This window comes from Phalacrocorax aristotelis, chromosome 13 (assembly GCF_949628215.1).
Source record: "Phalacrocorax aristotelis chromosome 13, bGulAri2.1, whole genome shotgun sequence".
Classification (NCBI taxonomy): Eukaryota; Metazoa; Chordata; class Aves; order Suliformes; family Phalacrocoracidae; genus Phalacrocorax; species Phalacrocorax aristotelis.
Genome location: NC_134288.1, coordinates 12,136,868 through 12,157,132, shown reverse-complemented (window position 1 = coordinate 12,157,132; position 20,265 = coordinate 12,136,868). Strand labels below are relative to the sequence as shown.

The window sequence follows — 20,265 nt, the reverse complement described above, 5'->3', positions numbered from 1 at the left end:
GCAAATCCCATACATGCCTCTCATTCCCTGGGCTGCCGTTCGTTAAGCTCAGCTCCAGCGGGGTTTCTAGACAGCGCAGAAGGCCCTCACAAAGCCTTCCTGCTTTTATTTGACACGAACAGTGACTTCCACTTGATTCAATCACTGCTTAATTTGATCCTCCATTTAATTTTATCAAAACTGTAGTAATCAAATAATTTGTACTAAAACCATTACAACTTCCACTTGTTTATTCTGATCAATTTTAATCCTTTGAGGCACAAGGTTTATTGGATAATTTGATTATGAGATAACAAAACGTAGTCATTAAATCTACAAGAAAAGAACAGAACACAAAAAATAAAGTTAAAAAGATCCTAAGGAGTGCTCATAATAAAGAAAAATACAATATCATACTGTTATTTAGAAGTCACGCTACGCACAATGAAAGCTAAGAAGCATCCTGCTGTTTGTGAGATGAAAATACCAATGGCATGTTTCAGTTGAGACATTTCTGGCAATGAACTGCACTAAAAGAGGAAGGCAATGTAACTGGATGTGAATAAATTTGCCTTTTTTGAGTGTTGACCTACATGAATGAATGTCAGCGGTGGTTGAATTTTCCCTCTGCGTCATAAGCCTTCAAAAGCCAAAGCCAGCAAAGTGAGAGGAGGGAAAAGATTTACACTGCAGACTGTTTCTCTATTGCTGTGAGAAATAAAGCACAAGTTCCTGCTCCATTGATCCTTCTCATCCTTTGACCATGCCACATCTCGCCCCCACAGGTCAACACTTTCATCTCCTTCGTGTTCCCCATGGTCGTCATTTCTGTGCTCAACACCATCATCGCCAACCAGCTCATGGTCATGTTCAAGCAGGCTGCCCAGGAAAACCAGGTCTGCACCATCGGCGGGCAGCAGACGATGCTCAGCATGTCCATGGAGCCCAGCCGCGTGCAAGCCTTGAAGCACGGCGTGAGGGTTCTACGTAAGTATTCATGTATTTTGGCATGGAACTGGCTAGAGGTGTCTAAGTAAATACAATACAAAGAATAATAAGTTGAAATCAGTAAATGCTTTCACCCAAAATATTTTAAATGAAAATTAGATCTTTTTGGAAATCCAAATTGCCCCCAAATGCTTTGACATTTGCCAAAATTGTCCAATTCTTGTCTCAAAGCCCCAAATTTTGGAAAATAGATTTGTTTGTTCTCTTAGTCTCTTTCCTTCTTCATCTGTTTCTTGAGTCACCAAGAGCCTTCTAGGGAATTTTACCATCTATTTTCCACTATTTTCTTTCTCTGTCACAGTCACTTTTCTGAGTCCTAATCTTCCCTTAAAGGATTAAACAAAAAATCATATAGAGAAAGGAGCTAAAGAGATATCTTAGTATTGTTTAATTGTTTCAATGGGGGAGAAGCAGATAAATGAAAATTTCAAATTTAAGGAAAAAAAAAATCATGTTCTGTGAAACAGAGACAACTTGATAACATCAAGTTTTCCTGTTTCTTTTTCTATTTCTGGCCAGATCCAGCCTGAGCACCTCTCTTTTGGCTGGTGCTGTTTTTAGGCTCTGATGGTGACCGGGGGACTGATGTAGTTTTAAAACCAAACTAATTTTGTGGGACTGGGTTTAAGCAGATCAGCTCGAGTGATACGCAGCACAGCACAGGTAGGCAGCCCCACTGGCATTGCCAATGGCAAATCAGATGTGAAAATTCCTCTCAGCTGTTACAATCAGTGACTTTAGAAACCCAGTGTTGGTGGTTTCATTCCCCTGCTCCCAAGGTAAAAGCTGGAGCTGCTCTGGAGGTGTTGTCTGCTTCATTAGAGGTATGTGGAAAATCAGTTTTCCCCTGAAGATACACGTGTAGGAAAAAAGAGTTTCTCACAAGCAGTCACGGCGTTAATTCAGATTTCAATTTTCCTCTCTCCGTTAGAAAAAGAAAAATGGCCAAATGACTCAGATTTAAAAAGGAATACTTTTGGTCAATTCATGCTCTTCCTAATGTTTCTCCTCTTCAAACTCTGATAACAGCAACACTGATTTGATAGCAAAACACTGCTCATGTAATCCCATACACCTGGTGTTTTATAATACCCCAGAAATTACTCCACTGTGCATTTGAAAACTTGATGCAAGACAGTGATGGGGCGATCACTGTGTTGTCTACGGTGAGAGATTTCCCCTATTCCTCTCCTGCACATAACGCCTCCCCAGGTCAGGAGTTCAGCTCTGGGGTAAGGAGGCTCTGATTTATTGCCTTTCCTGGGGACCAAATGTCTCACTATAAACTCAGCAGAGTTCCCAAGGGACACGCGTGCACCCTTCCGTGAGTTGCGCTTTTCCTTCTCCCACCAGGTATTGCACCCCGTGTTTTCCAGATCCTGACCCAGTTAATAACAATATAGTAAAAAAAAGACTTCTTTTCCCCAAGCCAAATCAGCAGCAGAAATTTAAATAAAAAATGCTGCTGCTTATATGATTTTTAACTAAATTTTGCAGCCCTTTGAGGGCTGGCTATCTAAACATATTTCAGACAAATTCCCAAGCCCTGTTCTTGAAAATACCTTCATCCATATTTCCCATGCAACAAAGGGTTCACGTTTGTACATACAACGTCTCAAACAACATTGATAGCTCTGAGCACAAGTGGCCTTTTATGAACTGCTCGGGTGGGTATCCATAACTTCATGGAGAAAGTAGATAGAACTTTGATCTCTATCGATAAAGGCAGAAAGAGATTCTTTTTTAAAATTTATTCTTCCAAACAACTGCATTTAGGGTATTCACAAATAATCCTTTTCTTTTGCCTTTGCTTGTTGATATGTAGAGCTGAAGAACCAACCTGCTCAGCCACAGGGTCTCTCGAAAAAGCAGAACTAGTGCAGCATTTTTACAATTCAGCCAACAGCAACTTAAGCCTTGTATATATCACTTTATTTCTTTCCTTTTCCTGCAGAGCTTTGGTTCAGACAAAGGTTAAATAAAAGATCCTGCACCCAGGAACTGAGCTGTACTGCAAAATACCAATGGCTTAATTAAATAAGCTGAGGAAAAGACCAAAGTATCTGGTAGCTTAAACTGACAAATGATAAATCAAAAGCTCTTCAAAAGTAGCACCTAAAAAAAAACTCTAATGAAGTGTGCTGGTACTGGATATAAACTGTGCAAGTCCTCATGCACATTAAATGGTGAGAGTTTGTTGGCAGGAAGATTTCTGGTCAGTGCTTTTCATGGCAAAGCTCTTGGTAGCTGAAGTGCTTTGGCCAAGGCCACATTTTCGACAAGGAAAGAAATCCCCAGAGAGGCACCAAGGACCTCCATGAGATTTTTCCAGCTGTTTTTCATGAGGGATGCATCCCATGCAGCGCACTATGCCCATGCCATAGGCAAGCCACCACGTGCACCCCGGCTTTGAACACTGTGCTGGGAAATGCCTCCTGAGAAAAAAGACAGAAAAACCCAGAAGACACTAAATTCCCTGTAATTATGTTGTCAGGATGTGGTTATTTACTGTCTCTGCACCCCAGTTAACCACCATCCACCCAGGGTTAAGAAGTGAGCCTTGCTTCGCCACTGAGCCTGCAAGAATGGGGCCATGCAAGTCCCTCAGTTCCCCACTATCTTTTTCTGTTTCTTAGCGCTTCTGCCTACTGCCATTAAGTGAGAAGTTGCCTTTTCTCACTTGCGCTACAACATCTCACACCTCTCTCTCCCCTGTTAGTATTGTGTTCTTTTTTAACGTCAAGAGGACAGAGCTCTTCATGAATAATAACAGAGACTTAAATTTACACCTGCCGTTCTCTGGGCATTGCTCACTGGTGGTGGAAAAGTGTCCCTCATCAACAGGTCCACATTTCCTCCAAGGCACTGAAAAACAGCTCTTCTTTCTCCAAACAATAAGCTTAATTTTCTTCTTCTTCTTCTCCAGGCAAAGTTTTGCTTTTGTTGTGTACTGCAAAAGCTGAGAAAAGTTAGTAAAAGCAAGGGCTTCACTCTGGAGCCTGAAGTGGTGTAAAAGTGGGTCAGACGTGGCACTGTGGGGCCCTGTGGGCAGGGATGCACAGGTATTACGTACATCTCCGCAGTGCCACCCCAGCAGGAGGACTGAGCTCCCTTCCCTGCTGGGAAGGCAATGAGTGAGCGGCCGCTTGCTCCTTTTCTGGACTGAGGAAGAACCAGCAGATAAGAAATCCACCATCAGTTTTGTCTGTGATTCACCACATAATGCAGAAAGGGTTTTTTATCTAGCAAGTGTGAGTGAAATTCTGCTTCATTTCATTTTTCAGATGCACTTGATTACTGGATGTGCTTGATTCACATTTAGTTTTGTCACCTGTTCCTTGCAACTTTCTCTTTTTTTAATAAACCAGGCCTCTGAGCTGTCTGACAGGTAGCAAAAAATAAACAAGGAAGAAATATGATTTATCCTGGGATCCATGGAAGCCAAACCCACGTATGCAGTCTAGGCTAGTTTATGGAAGAGGATGGGAAAAGAAAAATGACACTTGTCCACGCTAATAAAACTGTTGGCACAAAATCAGAGCTTCTTTGGGGTCATAGAATTTTCCATTTCCAAAAATGAACTTTGGCCTGAAGTACAGACAGCTTGATTTTGTTTTAAGGGTGGAATGTTTCAGAACTTGTAAAACCAGTGCTCAGAAAAGAAATTTTTGCAGTTCATGGTGTGCAGAGATGTTGGGTGAGATCAGAGCCGCAAAAAACCTTTCTTTCCTCCTCCAGATCTACTGAGATTATATATTTATTTACACTGAAATAGGAGCTAAAAGTGATCAAGCTAACAGCTTTATTCAAAACACCCACAACATCATTTTCCTTCTCTTTGGTAGCATTTATGTATTTTCTTGGCTCTCTCTGACTTTGGTTCTGTATAAAATAATTAGGGAGATCAGGATCAAGGAACGTGTCAGCCCTGCTGTCTGGGAGCCAGCTCGTTAATTTATTAAGCATGTGATTTCTGACTGTAATTCCCTCTCTGCTGTCAGCATTCACCAGGTGTGAGGATCCAAGTTCAGAGAGCTCGAGGCACTGGCAGCTTCCCAGACCTTCTGTGAGGATAACAGGGCAACGTCTGCACCAGTGCTGCCGCTAAAAATACCTCCCACCAAGAGATTTCATACCCTCCTTCATCCATCCAATATTCCTTCCATTTCTCCAATTATAAACCTCCTCCATTTTTTTGTTATTATTCCTTGGCTATATGGTAGTGCTGGGAAGCTGAGTCTCGAGTGCTGTGTGGTCCTCCATGGAAGGGTGAATATTCTCTAATTGCACAGCCTGATAGGCCAATCATTTCATAACATCCTAAATATATCTTAAACATGCACATGCACACGCACACACGTACCCTTCAGAATAAGCAGCCCTGAGCAGGTAAAACCTCAGGTACACCGCCCACACCATTGCAGACTGTACCCAGACAGCGGCAACAGCAATCTTCCCCATCTCAGCCTCACGTTTCCAAACAGCTGCTCATAAATGAGGGCATATTTGAGCTTGGCTCAAGCTGAAAGCGCTGTTTGGCCAAAATGCCTTCTCCAAAGGGGGCAGTTTTGTGACATGGACTAATTGTTCCCACCAGTACACCAGCCTGCTGCCCATTCTCCTCCCAGCAGCCCTCAACACCACCCGACTGCCTGTCAGGCCGGTTCCTGCTGTGGAGGGAAGGAAGGAGTTATCGAACGGCACAGCTGAGCTCCGATAACAACGTTGAGACAAATTGATGGACATCAAGGGGAGGCTTTGCATGTCCCTGGGTGGACGTTGACTAAGCCTATTAAAATGTGATCAGTTCCAGGTAGCATTTGCTCCCTTACAGAAGCTGCTTAGCAAAAGCAATTACAAAACACTTAGAGAGGTTTAACCCATTAAAAGAATATCCTTTGGTCTCCCACAGCTGGCTGGGTGATGCCTCAGGAAGATGCTTTTTAGGAGATGAAGTCAAACCATATTTTTTTACTGGATGTCTAAGAATTTTTAGATTATTATTTTGGGGTCTCCGCATTTCTTCAAGTAATACTAGACAAAGGCCAAGTATTAATGAAGTAGCCATGGCCTACATTTCATCAATTTGTGCATTAATAATTCCCCTTCTCACCAAATGCTTTGAAGAGTTCATTCATTTCTCTTCACTGATGTTCCAAGTCTGAGCTATCCATTTCAGGAGGAGAATATTGCTATGAGATTTAGTGTAACCATCCCACAAACAGGAATAACAAATAGCAAATACTTTGCAGCCACAATACGCGAAGAGCACCAGTCTGAAAATCTGCTCCTTACACAGCGGTATTTCATAATTCCTATATCCTAAGGAAATCAGATCTGTTCACGAATCATTTCTTTTGCAAGAAAGGAACTAAATTCATGGCAGTTTGTACCCCTAATAAAAAGTCTGAGCAACTCCAAGTGGAGTTCAGCAAAACCCCTGTGGATGCTGAGTTTAACAGCTGAAGTGTCACATTAAAATTCAAGAGGATAAATTAGCTCTATCACAGTTGTATATATTTCCCAGAGATGTTTGTACGCATAGGTTTACTTTACAGCCTGCCAAGAGACATAAAGAGAGCAGTATCGGAGCGCTCTATAAACACCCTCTGAGGAGCGGAAAGGGACCACGGCTGCACCTCTCGGGACAGGGAGACTCTTTTTTCTCCCCTCCCACGCTGTGTCCCTTTGCTGGCACTGCAGCTCAGGCTGGTGAGGCATTTCTACTGGGATTCAGGCTCTCGTGGCTGCATCTCTGAAGACAACCCTAGGGCTGGTCAAGCCCAGGAATCAGATTTTCCAGGTGTTAAATTCTGTCCATGTGAGTGTTTAAAAATCTAACTGATGCATTTTTAAACATAAAGTCTGGCCAGGGCCTTCGTCACTGCAGAAGCATGCAGTAAATACATCCCCAGGGTCCCTCTGGAGAGCAGAAACCGTTCTGGGAAGAACAAAGGACACACAAACCTCAAAACTGGAGGGGAAAGAAGAAAGGGGCTGCAGATGATGCCGATTTGGGTTATACCTGATCTTACCAAATAGAAAGAGCCTTGAACAAGGTGAGGAGAAGACGGGAGCCCTTATCTATTCTTCAAAGGGGAAATATTCTTTCTTTCTTTCTTCTTCCTTCTCCAAACATCCGGGCATCCTGGGGCAGAATGGCACGAATTAATTTTAAATGGAATCAAGTAACTTCTTTAATTTCGAAAAAAATAATTATCTTAGAAGGAAACCGGTGAAGAGACCCCAGTTTGCACTGGGTCAGCAGCGACGTGCTGCTTGTTGGAGCCTGTTCTTGGGTTAGCTTTAACCTTCATTTTCAAGGCTCCAGAGGAACCTTGCTCCTTATGGCTGAAACCGGTGCCAGTGGATGATTTAATCACCAGCGTGAGCAGGGACAGGAATTCAAATCCTTTTTCAAATCTGTCAGCTGAAGTGATTGAAAATCAGGACTGAAGAATATAGTCTGAGTAAAATACATTGGGTTTGCATGCCAAAAGGTTTTTCTATTCACTCTGCTCTCTCACTGCCATTAACAAGTATTTAGGGGAGTATGGCTCCTTTCAAGCAAGTTAGCATCTTTTACCTCATAATCCAAAAAAGAGACACAAAAAGAGGCAACCCTCCCCCAGCAGGAAATAAAGAAGGAAAATGATACAGAAAGATAAACAGCAGATCTCTGGCTGCTGGGAGTGGAAATTAAGGAGTCAAATCTAATGCTTACACTGCTCAGGAACATGTGCAAGAGCACAGGGCAATTGTATCCAGCAAATGCTGCATGTTTTCAGTGGTGGCTAAAGGAGCTGAGGGCTCCCCAGGCCCATTGCTATTCTCTGTTTCTCCTTTTTTGCACTCCTGAGTACTACTGGTGCATGCTGGTGGTCCCCAATCTCCGCTGGTTGTTATCAACTTTTACAGAAATCCTTTCCTGCACCTTGTGACGCAAATACCAGCAGAAGCAGTTTTAATTTTACTAGGCTCATACCCAGCCTTGCCGCTGCCATTATCCCTAGTTTGGGGCCCACTGGTGTAAATATTGCCTATGACCTGTCAGGTAGTGCATTGTGTTAATGTAAACAGTGCCTCGAGGTTTAACTAGGCAGTGCCAACTACATTTACACTTGGCCCAGCTTTTACCATCTCTCATATCAAATGGCACAGTGACACTTGCTCCCCTTTGTGAGAGATTCTCTTCTAATGGCATTGACTAAATAAGTATATAAAACCCAGGAGCTTTGAATACACAAGGACTGTTTCTCCAGAAATCAGCATTAATTCTGATATGAGCCCCATAAATAACACTGTCATATATGTTATTCTGTACCAGCTGGAGCATGCATTCCTTGGGTAGCATTGGAGACACACGGCTGCTGATGAGCTGAAAGGCAGAAAAAGCTGAGATATGTTGTTCAGATAGGTCGGTACATATCCAAACAGATCCTGCCTTTTCTCAGAAATTACAACACACTGTTCCCCAGCTGTATGTGTTTCAGGTCCCCTTGAAATGCAGATAAATAGAAATAAGTTGGCCAACATAATCTGAACAAAACTATCAAGGAAGGATGGGTCTGAGCTTCTCTGGAGGCCTTAAAAACAGCAGAGGTTGTTAAAAGAGGGGGCAGCATCTCTTTCCTCCCTCTCCAGGAGAGAAAGGAGGACAGGACAGAGGGTACCCACCACGAGGGCCACCCCGGAGCCGCAAGGCTGTGACTTAGCATGGCCCCAGAGGGGATGGAAGAGCTAAAGTGAGGAGGAAAACACCATCCAAGTGCTTTGCACTGCAGCAGATCCCTGGGGTCCTGCATGGGTCAGCAGCAGCAGCACATTACCCATTGCTGTCCCAGTGCTCTGAGTCACACCGAGCCTCAGATGGCCCCAGGAGAGAGTCAGGGGGCTCAAAATCCCTCCTGAGCATGGCTCCCATGCTCAGCCTAGCTGGCCACCAAGCACCCACCAGGGAATATTTATATGTGATGTATCGCTCTATGCTCACATTAACCCAACATGAGTTTTTCAAGATGTTGGCTCTGGAGAAGGGCTGTCTCCCAGCCTCAGCCACAGGATACACGCAAGGTAAAATAAAATACTCAGTGCGATCTAATATAATTTAACTTCTAGGATTGCTTCCACTTCTAGTTTAGTCTGAAAACCAAGACTGGCACAGTTTAAATCTTCTTTTGCACAATGAAAAAGATGTCACTCAAAATTTATGTTTCCCTCTGCAGGGCTTCCTGCGTGATAAACAAACAAGGGCTCATCTCTTTGCTGCTTCTCCTTCCTCTCTCCCCTTCTTCCTTGGGATGCAGTTCAAACAGACAGAGAATAAAGCCATTATAAGACAAAAGGAGAAAGCCACAGGATGCAATAATTCAGGTTTTAATACACTTTTTAATTGGGAGTTTGATTTGGAAGGAAAATGAAGATGCAGCTTGGTGGAAGAATCATTCCCCAGAATCCCCAGCATGCCAGGATCGGCTTGCTCAGGTCTCTCCGCTCCGCAGCCCTGGGCTTGCAGGTTTGGCACCTTGTTTGCTCAAATGTGGGAAATATCAGAATTTCATGGAGCAGCCCTGCTCCTATTAAAACCAAATTGAATTAATTAGAAGTGAGGGATGGGTCTGGTTTATTTTTAGTTTAAAAAATTGATGCAGGAAATGTCCAACCTCACGAACACCATTCTGGACAATCACCCCCACCATATGTTGGGTCAGATCCTTCCCCAGCAGCGCTCAGCTCCAACAGGCTGTCCTGCTCCATCTTACTCCACCAAAGAAACCCCTGTGTGAAGCCTCAAGATGATGGAGAGCAGGTTTTAGGAGCCAGTAACAATAACAAAAAATCATTTTGGCAGCCACTTTGCCCGTCATTTGTTTGACAACTCATCTGTTTTGATAAGCGTGTGCCCGGGGAGGCACAAGACAGCAGCAAAAGGCACCAGGTATCAGGCAGAAAAGGGCACTTTCACGCTGTGTTAGATGAAAGTTAACATGTTCCTCCATTGCAAATTCACCCCTGGGGAGGGGACCCAAGAGGGCAGGATTGCCACCCTAAATCTGCTTGATCTCCTGTATGATAAAATTGAAACATACGGATTAAGGATGACAAATACAGGTCAGGGTCTCCTAATCTGCATGGCAGAGACTGGCAGCACAGAACCACACAGCGAGCTACCCAGCTGGGATTTCAAAATCAGACCATAAGTGTCTCCAATGCACTTAGCTATGTGTTTAATAGATTTTTAATTGCAGAGTGATTGCATGTGATATTACAGAATTACTGCAGATTACTTAGAATTGACTATTCGTTTGCTGAGGTTAAGCTGATATTTCTCTCAATATGTGTTTTTGCTGCTATGGGTCCCTGCCTCCATATTATTTGGCACAGCATTTTCTGAACAACAGAACAGAGATCCTTTACCAGGAGAATATTACTTTCATTTAAAGTGTTGGTAAACTTAACAGGCAGATGTGTGAGACACTTAAAATCGGCTGTAGAAAGAATCCAGATCCTCCCATTCTTAAAGAGCAGAATGCAGGGGTAAGCAGCTGGGAAGTGCCAGTGCAGGGAGGTTCCTGCAAAAATTATGACGTGCAAAAATGAACATGTGTTGGGAGCCATTTGGAAGCTGCTTTCACAGCCTGAAAATCCAGCTAATCCTGTACAGGCACTGGGAAAGCACATGGACTGGAGCTGTGACATTGGCTCGTTCCTGTCGGCCCAAGGCTGATGGATGGAGGGGGAGAGGCCGGAGAGTATCGCTTCACCTGTGACCCCTGGGAGGCATCTCCTGGGGAGTCACGGGTGGGCTACTCCATGCAGGGCAAACCAAAGATCCATCCAAGAGAGAAATTCATTTCTGGAGGTGGCCAAAAGCAGGTGCCCAAAACCATGAAAGAGCAAGGAAGGCATCCAGTGCTCCCTCTGAGCTTCCTGGGGGACCTCCCCACTTCTTCTGTGCCACATGTCATTTCTGGGCTGTCCCCATCAAAGTCACAGCAAAGCTCCTCAGGGCAGGATCAGACGCAGGTCAAATTCATTCACTTGATGGTGTCTGAAGAGCTGCATGACACCTAGTGATGATTTACTTCTGCGATCACAATGACCATATAGCAGCCAGAAATATTCAGATTGAAACAATGAATTCACTTGGACAAGAGAATAAAAACAGGACCTCTAGCCTTCTTTCCAAAACATGTCCCTTCAGCTGCCTAAACCCTTATTGATTAAATGGCTTTTGCAGCATTCCTGGAAGATGCTCTCATACACCATGCAGGCTGATGCTGAAAGAATATAACCGTCTCCATTGTTAGTTATGTGTTTAATAAAAGAGATAGCACATGGAGTTGAAATAAAGCGGTGAGTACAGAGCTGGACACCAGGAATTATTTAATTTCTGTACAAATTAGGCAGTGGCTCTGCCAGTGATGACACCCACAAAAACAGGGCAGACACTTCCCTCCCCACTGCATTACTGAAGCTTCCCCTGTGCCTCTTGGCTGAGTAACGGTGATGGGGAGATGCAACTACAGCCAGACTTGCTCCACGATTTTCAAGGGAAACACATCTTCTGCATATCTCCTCTATGAGCGATGGCATAGTCCCTGTGGGATGACAGCGTCTGGGTTTGGGACATACTCACATAAATATTTTCAATCCTGAGGCAGAAGGAAAAGCAGCCTTTGCCTTCACGTGCCACATGCACGTTGCACCGGTGGTGCGTAGCTCTGCAAGAGCTTTGCTGCTTCCTAGCCCTTTACAGGTCACATAAAGGACAAGAGTAATGTGGCCCTTATTCTCTGTAGAGCAAATTTGGGATAAAAAATTAACATAATTATTTTATTTAGCCTTGATTTTCTTCTTGTCTTTTATTGTGTTATGTTTTAACTGAGATTTCTTTATTTCCTGCTAGGATTCTGCCAGAATCCTGTCATTTCATACAGAGGTTGAAATGCATATTATGAAAGGAAACAAATTGTTCCCTTGATTGCCTGATATATCTACCTTTTAATCTAGATTGACAAACACACTCTACCAACAGCACTTTTAACCTTCAGAGTTGTTGCATTTTGTTTTCCATTGTATGATGTCTCCCAGCAGGAATCTGGAAAGGAAAAAACCAAACCATGTTTCCCTGATTCCCCTTTAACTAATCATTTTTATTATGGCAATGTCCACACCCAAATGTCTTGTAATAACTGCCTCAGGTATTGCACAAGTGTAGAACAAAAGGACAAGCCCTACCACCAGAAAGCAGCTCCTGAGGCTGTTTAATGCTCCCCAGCACCGTGGGGACTGCGGCCAGTGGCTCCGTGTAACAAACTAATGGGATTATAGTGTCCCTGGATCCCTGCCTACCTGGATGAAAAACATACAGTAACTGTCTCTGTGAGTACTTTGGACAAAATACCCAGTGCCACAAGGGCAGGAAACACAAGAACAGATGCAAATACGGTTTTGTTTAAGCCAGTGTCTGAATTAGGCATCAGCAGTCCCTTATCCGTATCGTACCTTCTTTGGTTCATGTCGCTGCCCCCATGCTTATTCCTATTTTCTATTACTTGTTATGCTTGTTTTTACAGACATTTGCAGGCTGGTTGTCCCTTAGGGTTATTAATTCTTTGCACAACAGCACTAGAAAAACAAAGTAGGGCTTTAGGAGAACAGTTTACAGCAATAAACGCCACACAGACAGGTCCCTTTTTCAGCCCTGATGAAGAATTGCTCACAAAAAGTAATGAGCTTTTTTCATACCTTGCAGGTGCTGTGGTGATTGCCTTCGTGGTCTGTTGGCTCCCTTATCACATACGGCGTCTCATGTTTTGCTATGTCCCCTCCAGTCACTGGACAGAGTGAGTCACAACTCGGGGGATGAGCTACCCCCATGCCAGGACGGGGTGTGGGGTCAGGCTGGAGCTGGGGCTGCCGCGGCACCAGCAGACTTGGGGATGGAGGTGGGGATCTGGGAGCAAAGGCACTCTCCATGCGAGGGGTTAAAGCCTCAACCTCCTAAATTGTTGTTTTGGTTTTTTCTTTTGTATTTCTTACCATGATTGCCAGCCAAATTAAAACCAGTTTTATCATCAGCATCCCCCGGGTGTGGGTGAAGGAAGTATTAGCTTGAACAGAAATGCATCATCAGCCCCTCCTTCTTCTGTGGCTGCGACCACAGACTTGCCCCTGTTAACAACAGCAATGGATATTCACCTCTGACAGCCCTTAATGCAATGACATTTGGAGAGGGGGGTTTATACATCCGAAGTGGATTGGTGTCTCCTTGGCAGAGATATCGATCACTGGCCCTAAGATGGAGCAGCTCCTGTCAACACACAATTTAGCTCTACAACACCACATTTCCTTAGTGGTAGGAGAGATTACAACACAGGTGGGGAAATAACTGCACTGCTTACTGAGTCTGGGGCAGGTTATTTACTGGTTTTTGCAGGGAGCGGATCAAAATTAAATACTAGTAGTTGCCACTAATTAGAAAATGTCCAAATTCTCAGAGAATTTAGGGATAATTGCACATCTACACCGAATGCACGTGCGCTGTTCACAGATGCACAAGGGCACACAAGCGGCTCCGTGCAGCCTTCCTGCTGCGCCAGGCCAGGCTCCTCAGCAAAGCAGCCATGGAACTGATTATTCATTTTAAATACGCAATTAAGCATTAATGCTGTCTGGGGTTATATGCCCAGGTAGGCTGAGATGCCATGAGATGCACTCAGTGAAAAATATGTCTTTTCTCCATGGTGTTATGTCTGTTTCCTGCAACGAACAGGAAAAGAACAAAATAATCTGCAATAGCAAAAAGCAGAGCAACTATGAGACATCAAAATTTCATAAACTCCAAGCACAAAAATAGTAATTTACAATATAGCAGTCTACTGAATGGAATTGTACATCCATCCGTAGTAAAAACCAAAACCTATCTTCAGTCATGAAAACAGGGCTCTAGGCACACGCTGGGACAAACTGTTGTTTCTTGTTTGCTTTCCTATAGGAAAAGCACTTAAAGCAGCAATCAATTATGTAATGACTGCATTTGCTTTCAACAAGAGGGGTAGAGAAGTCTGTCTGCAGTTAGTGTGAATTTATGCATTGTGGTTGCATTCACTTTTTTTTTTTCTTCTTTTAAAAGCCATGAGCGATTTTAGGAAAACATTGAATTTACGGGCATATTATGAACAGCGAACTACCAGTATGGTAGCTAATCAAGAGCTTGCAGCAGCTTGAGGTGTTCATTTATAAATGCATGTGCCTGCCTCTGAAGAAGTGAATTTTTTGCTATATCAATTCTTCACAACTACATAGAGAAACTCTGCTTGTAAGAGCTGGATGGGCCATGCAGTACTTGGCAGCGCTGATGGGGTGTGGGGGGACTGGTGATGTACTCCAGCACACGTCTGTTTATCTTTTGTTAGGCAGTGCTCAGACTAACAAAAAGGTCTGCAGTTTCCACTGAGATAAATGATCCTGGGGAACATCCTCCTGAAAATGAGACCTATGTTGTTTATAAAAGCTTCACCAGCTCAGAGCTGTTGATCTCAGTTGTCCCAAGGAAATATACTTCCAAAAGAAAAAAAAAAAACCAAACTAAGCATTTTCAATTAATTCTAGTTGAAAAAATTATATCGTAGTGGTCAGGATGTGTTTCAAATGTATGCTATCATCAGCTTGCCCCCAGAACAGAGAATGCTATCCCAGATCACGGACAAATCTCAACCCAGGGACACATTCATTGAGCTGATACAGCTCTCACTGCTGGGGGAGGACAGAGGTGCATGTGTTGCTGGATCTTGGCTCTTCTGTGGGCTCTGTAGACCAGAAGTGCAGCCAGAAAAGTCAAGCTAATGTATATGCATGACACAGAAACAGATTTCCACCTGGCTTCCCAGTTTCCAGAATGCTGTTTTCAATGACAAAATGAATGCATGAGGTAAATATCATGTCCGGGTATTTATACCCAGGGCATAAATAAGTTTCTAGCTGCTAGTGATCGGGGTAAGGCTTTTGTAGAGGTATTTGACCTATATTTGGCCAGTCCCAGTTGAAAACACAGATGTTTTCCTGATGTTTCATGCACCATTGGTAAGCTTATGTACCCAACTGAGAAAGGTTAGCTCATGTTTTTCTTGCCCTTGTGACTTTGAATTATTTCAATTCTCCACATTCTATTTAGATTTTTATCTTTCATCTGTCCTTGCAGTTTCCTTTTTAACTTCTACCACTACTTCTACATGCTGACAAATGTCCTCTTCTACGTCAGTTCAGCGATCAACCCCATCCTCTACAACCTGGTGTCTGCAAACTTCCGACAGATCTTCCTCTCTACGCTCACACTCTTGTGCCTGCCATGGAGGAAGAAGAAGAAACGACTGGCCTTCACCAGGAAATCCAACAGCATCTCCAGCAACCACACATTTTCCAGCCAGGTCACAAGGGAAACTACATACTGAAGCCAAAGGAGGAAGGGAAATACATTTCATCATGGAGTCAAAACTTGAGAGAGGCCTCTGTGACTTTCATGCATGGTCTCCAAATTCACGTAACACACGTGTGTTTAGCAAAGTCATTTTTGTTGGAAAAATAGCCTTTGTGCTGCCAGTAACTTTGAGGTTATTTTAAAGCATTGGCCTTGCCTCTTGTGAGTAATGTCTACACGTTTTGTAACTTCAGTCTGGCATAAATCCAGGTGCGGTGTTAACTGGGAAGCCAAAATACATTAAACTTAGGCAAAACCATACTGCATTTCATACTTTTCTCAGTGCACAGATGCCACGCTCACATCCAAGGGTTTGAGATCACATCTCTTGGTGGCACCGAGCAGAGAGTCTGATGAGGAGAAAGCAGTTCTGAACAGAAAGGGATGTTTTTGGAGAATGGATGTGGTCATCTATGGGATGTTCAATGAACAAGGAGTGAAAACTCAGGGAGCCAGGTGGTTATTTTAGAAATATATCTAAATTATTATTAATATGACCTAGGTGCTCAAGAGAGCTGCTCTGGCTCCTTGAAATTAAATAGCAACAGATGATGCCTTACCTAGATTGGGGTGGGTGTGGCCTGGGGAAATGGGGGTCGTCTTTTACTTTAGGGCACATATAGTGCCTGCCACAGCAAAACCCCCTCTCTCGCTGGTATCGGTACTGCAACACCAATAAATAACAAAGTCTTTGGCAAGGTCAAGAATGCAGAAACTGTGCCCAGCTGGAGCGCTGAAAATGAACAGAAATGGCCATACAGCCAAATCCTACTTTTTACCAGGGAGAACAGTTAGCTGGCCTGCATTAAGAGGTAAGAAAACTCCAGGCTTACGAGGGCTCCAAGCTGCTGAGGTAGGAGCAACCTGCCCCAATTCTGCGGCACCTTCAGATTTTTCCCATTCTTATTCCAGTTTTACTTGTTTCCTCACCATTTTCACAAACCTGGCATCTCATAGGTTATATCAGTGGTAGGCAGCAGGGCCTCTTATTCTACCTTTTGTTTTATTTCTTTTTGCTGCTGGACCTGTTGGCACACTGATCTGCACACACAAATCTTCAGATAGTGCAAATGAAGAACACAAGAAGGTCTAAACTGGGGAGTCTTAGCTCTAAACCAACTTTCTTTTAACAAGCCAGAGGAACAGAAACAAGACCAGAAAATTCTCTTTTAAATTTCTCAGCTGGCCAGGATAGGTAGCATGAGCTTTTCTCCCATATGGTTCCACCTCTAACAGCCCATTATATGATGAGCAAATTGCTCCAGAGCCTTTAGCACCAGAAATCGCCGGCCTCTGGGACAAGCTAAAGGGCTTTCCCCACTGTCACATCACCAGATGGTGACCTGCATGAACTTGGAGCCAATCAATCATCATGTGCAACCTCTGCTGTGAATTTGCTGGTGGTGACCTTGCGTCCCCTTTCACACCACGCTTCATTAGGAGAGCAGGGGGCTTGCCTCAATTCAGCTTTCTGGGCACTGCCCATACCCTGTCACTCGTCAACTAACGAGCACCTGTGGTACGTACCAGAAGTCTCAGTGCTGGAGATGTGGATCTGACCCAGTGAACTGTCACACAATGATGGAGACCAGTTACTGATCCACTGCGTACTGGTGACTTCTCCTGCTGCAGGTGTGGTATCTCATGGGTTAGGCCCTATTGGGCTCAGGGCATAGAGAAAACACCTGTGGGGCATTTGCTGTGAGTTGTGAGTGGTGGCCATCTACTTCCAAGGCATTTATAGCCTGGCAGTTGGACAGAGCTAGCTATCATGGTAGAGCTAGGTACCATCAGCCATGACCTCCAACCACACCTACCAGGGATGGGAGATGCTTTTAATGCCTAGTACAGAACCACTCCAAAAGAAAGGGCTCAAACTAGAAATCAGCGGGGCTTTAGTTTCTTCTGATTCAGCCAAACTGCAAGCGCTGTCCTGTCATGCTTTCTTTTAATTTCTTGCCCTGGTTGTACCAAACAGAGGGCAGAGATTATATACCACAAAGCACTTCTGTTGCTCATGCACAGTTGACTCCTCTTTGGCAAGAAAAACAGGTAATGGCACACACGCACACAAAGAACCCCAAAAGGCAAAAAGGAGACTGGTCTCTCTGGGAAGAAATCTGTGAGGAACATGCAAATATCATCTCTGTGTGTGTGTGTGTAGAAATGGCTTGGGCAGGTTAGAAGACAAAACTCGAAGACCTGTATATACCGCCTTGTGGGAAAGTCCAGGTACAGGAGAAGAATATTATTATCTCACATTTAACATTGGCCTTCCAGGCAAGATACTTTAAATGTTTCCAGAGAGGACCCAAATTTTTTAACTTCACTTCTAAATAGAGTCAACAGCTGGGAGGTGGTTTCTGAAACCTCCCATGGAAGCCGTAGCTGTGTGTTGCTTTGAATTTCATTAGGATTTAATGTCCTGTGTGTCTCAGTTGCTTTTGAAATGTTAAATATTATTAATATACATGTTCAACGCCAACCTGCTGAAATGTGCTTGATTATCCCTGAAAACACTGTACAAAAATTTTTGTTTCACATAAGATATTTGTCTTAAATTTTCATTACTGAGATACACCAGCAGCTTACAGAATATTTGATCACAGTTCAGAGAAACCAGTAGGTTTATTTTTGGTTTGACATGAAAATCAGAACAAGCTGCAGTAAAAATGAACTTATCATAAACTCTTCCCACAATGTTTGTTGGGCCACTAAAGTCCTCAAGAGCTGACTCTTTGGGGAGAGTTAGCCAAGGGGTTTGCTGGCTTCTACAGCTCTGTTCCTGCAGGAGCAGACTTGAGTCTACGGCCTTAACCTGAGATTGCAGCTCAAAGCTACCTCTTCCACTCACCAAATCTGACTACCTTGAGCTGAGAAGTGTAAGTTACAGCTGATTTCATCCTCTCTCCCCTCCTCACCTATTTTTGCTGTATTTGACCTAGAGATTTAGCGCTCTTGAGCTCAAAGCGAGGATAACTCTGCAAGACCCCACGGTTTTGTAAAGGAAAGCATGCTATTGTAGAGAAGAAAAAGGTACAAACTGCCCAGTGTATACCAGGAAAATGGTTCTTTCCATGCCTTTTAACAGCAGCTGAACTACTAAACCAACAAGGTTTAGCTTTAAATCTAATTGAGTATAAGCAGCTTTTGCCATTAGACAAAAAGCATACTCCCATCCTTTGTATTCCTGTCTTTTCTGAACTCGCCACTGGGGCAGTGAGGTGAGCGTTGGTGCAGCATGCTGTTAATCTATGCAAATTTCCTGTAAGTGTTTTGAACTGTTTGTTTCGACTAAAAAAAAAAAACAAAAATCTGTTGAGCCCACAGATGTGAAGTGCTGCCAGATGATTCTGAGAAATTCCCATCTGAAGAGAGTCTATCAAGTTACTTCTTCAAATATTATTTTGAGGTTTTGTTTCTCTTCATAGTGTTCTGGTCGGGGCCATCCATTTGGCAGCGTACGAAATCAGATTTCCAAAGTCATTACGCTATTCGGAAATTTCCCCCAGACAGGACTTTCTCACCAAAGGCCCAGTACACATCAGTGTGTGAACGCTCTGCTGAGCCTGTCGTTTTTGTAAAGTGCATGAGACCTTGCTTCAGCGACCGTGCCCGTAAAGGAGAAAACTAAATGGAAAAGTTGGTGAGGAGGGTTAGCAGGACACGTGCTGTAAACATGATGGTAGCAGGACCTTTGCGTTTATAGCATCAAATGTTCAGTGAAATAAAAACCAAGGTGTGCTGTCGCCGCAGACAGCTCGTGTTGCAGGTTTGAACCCGTCATCTGTGCGTCCACCATCGCTACCTGCCCTCGGGGAGGGACACACGTCCACGCGGCACGAGAGCGCCGGGGCTTTCCTGCGCAACGCCTTGGGTGTTAGTCTGGTATCCGCCTGGTTGTGCTGTTTGGTAGCTGTTTAAACAAAGCTGTATCTGCTAGAGCTCTGTCTGGTTCTTAACATTACAGCTCAACAAGTTCTTCTGTTCTCAGTCTGGATTCATTTAGTGTGAAACCAGAAATTGCTGATCCAAAATTTCATGATGCTGTGTCCTGGCTTTGTGATCGAGAGTCCTTCCCCAGCCGTGCCACCCGGTAGTCCTGCACATATTGTATTTATCGCAAATATTTTTTAAAGTGCACCTTTGGTTTTGGTTTTTTTTCTGAAATACAAGATGTTGATGTGCTTTATTTTCTGTGGCCTGTTGCGCAATGGGGAAAAAATGAGTGTTAAAAGTGTGTCAGCGTCTCCTTTGTAATATTTTCTGTGACAAAGGGAAGGAAGAGGGTGTGAAATCCTTTTGTGTAGCAATGGGAAACACTCTTTCAATGTAACATGCTATTATTGATACTGTATTTACTGATCAGACTGTAATGAAATGGTTACTTCCTGATAGAGCCTTTGTACTGTATGGTATTTTATTCTATTTTATTTTGTCATTTGTTGATTCTAAGAAATAAATATCCAAATTTAAGGCTCGGGCTAGTTATGCTTGAAATGGTAGCTATGCCTTTATCATACAGCCTGCTTACCAGCACAGGCTATCGGGCTGTGGTCGGAACCAGTGAAATCCCATCGACCTTGAACGGACCTTTGCACCTCCTCTGCAGAAGGGCCCCCGAGTGCTCCTCTCCCACAGCCTGCAAGCACTGGCTATTCGGCACAACGTGGCATCCAAACGCCAGCTGCTGCTTGCGTCTGCAAGCTGGCAAACGAATGGGGGGACAGTTTGGTTAGGTCTGAGGGGGACTCCCATCAGTGAAGTTTGCCCTGAGAAATTCCTCCTGAGACCTG

The 20,265-nt window shown here is 43.8% G+C and overlaps 1 protein-coding gene across 1 annotated transcript in view; it reads left to right on the top strand.

Annotated features, from left to right (window-relative positions):
* The window catches only part of NTSR1 (neurotensin receptor 1), a 64,555-nt gene extending 44,603 nt beyond the window's left edge, over positions 1-19,952 (top strand). The window contains exons 2-4 of the mRNA XM_075108720.1: positions 765-966; positions 12,746-12,836; positions 15,194-19,952. Of these exons, the coding sequence (XP_074964821.1) occupies positions 765-966; positions 12,746-12,836; positions 15,194-15,443 (543 nt within the window). The 3' untranslated portion in view covers positions 15,444-19,952. The remainder of the gene's footprint in view (positions 1-764; positions 967-12,745; positions 12,837-15,193) is intronic.
* Positions 19,953-20,265: the final 313 nt, after the last annotated feature.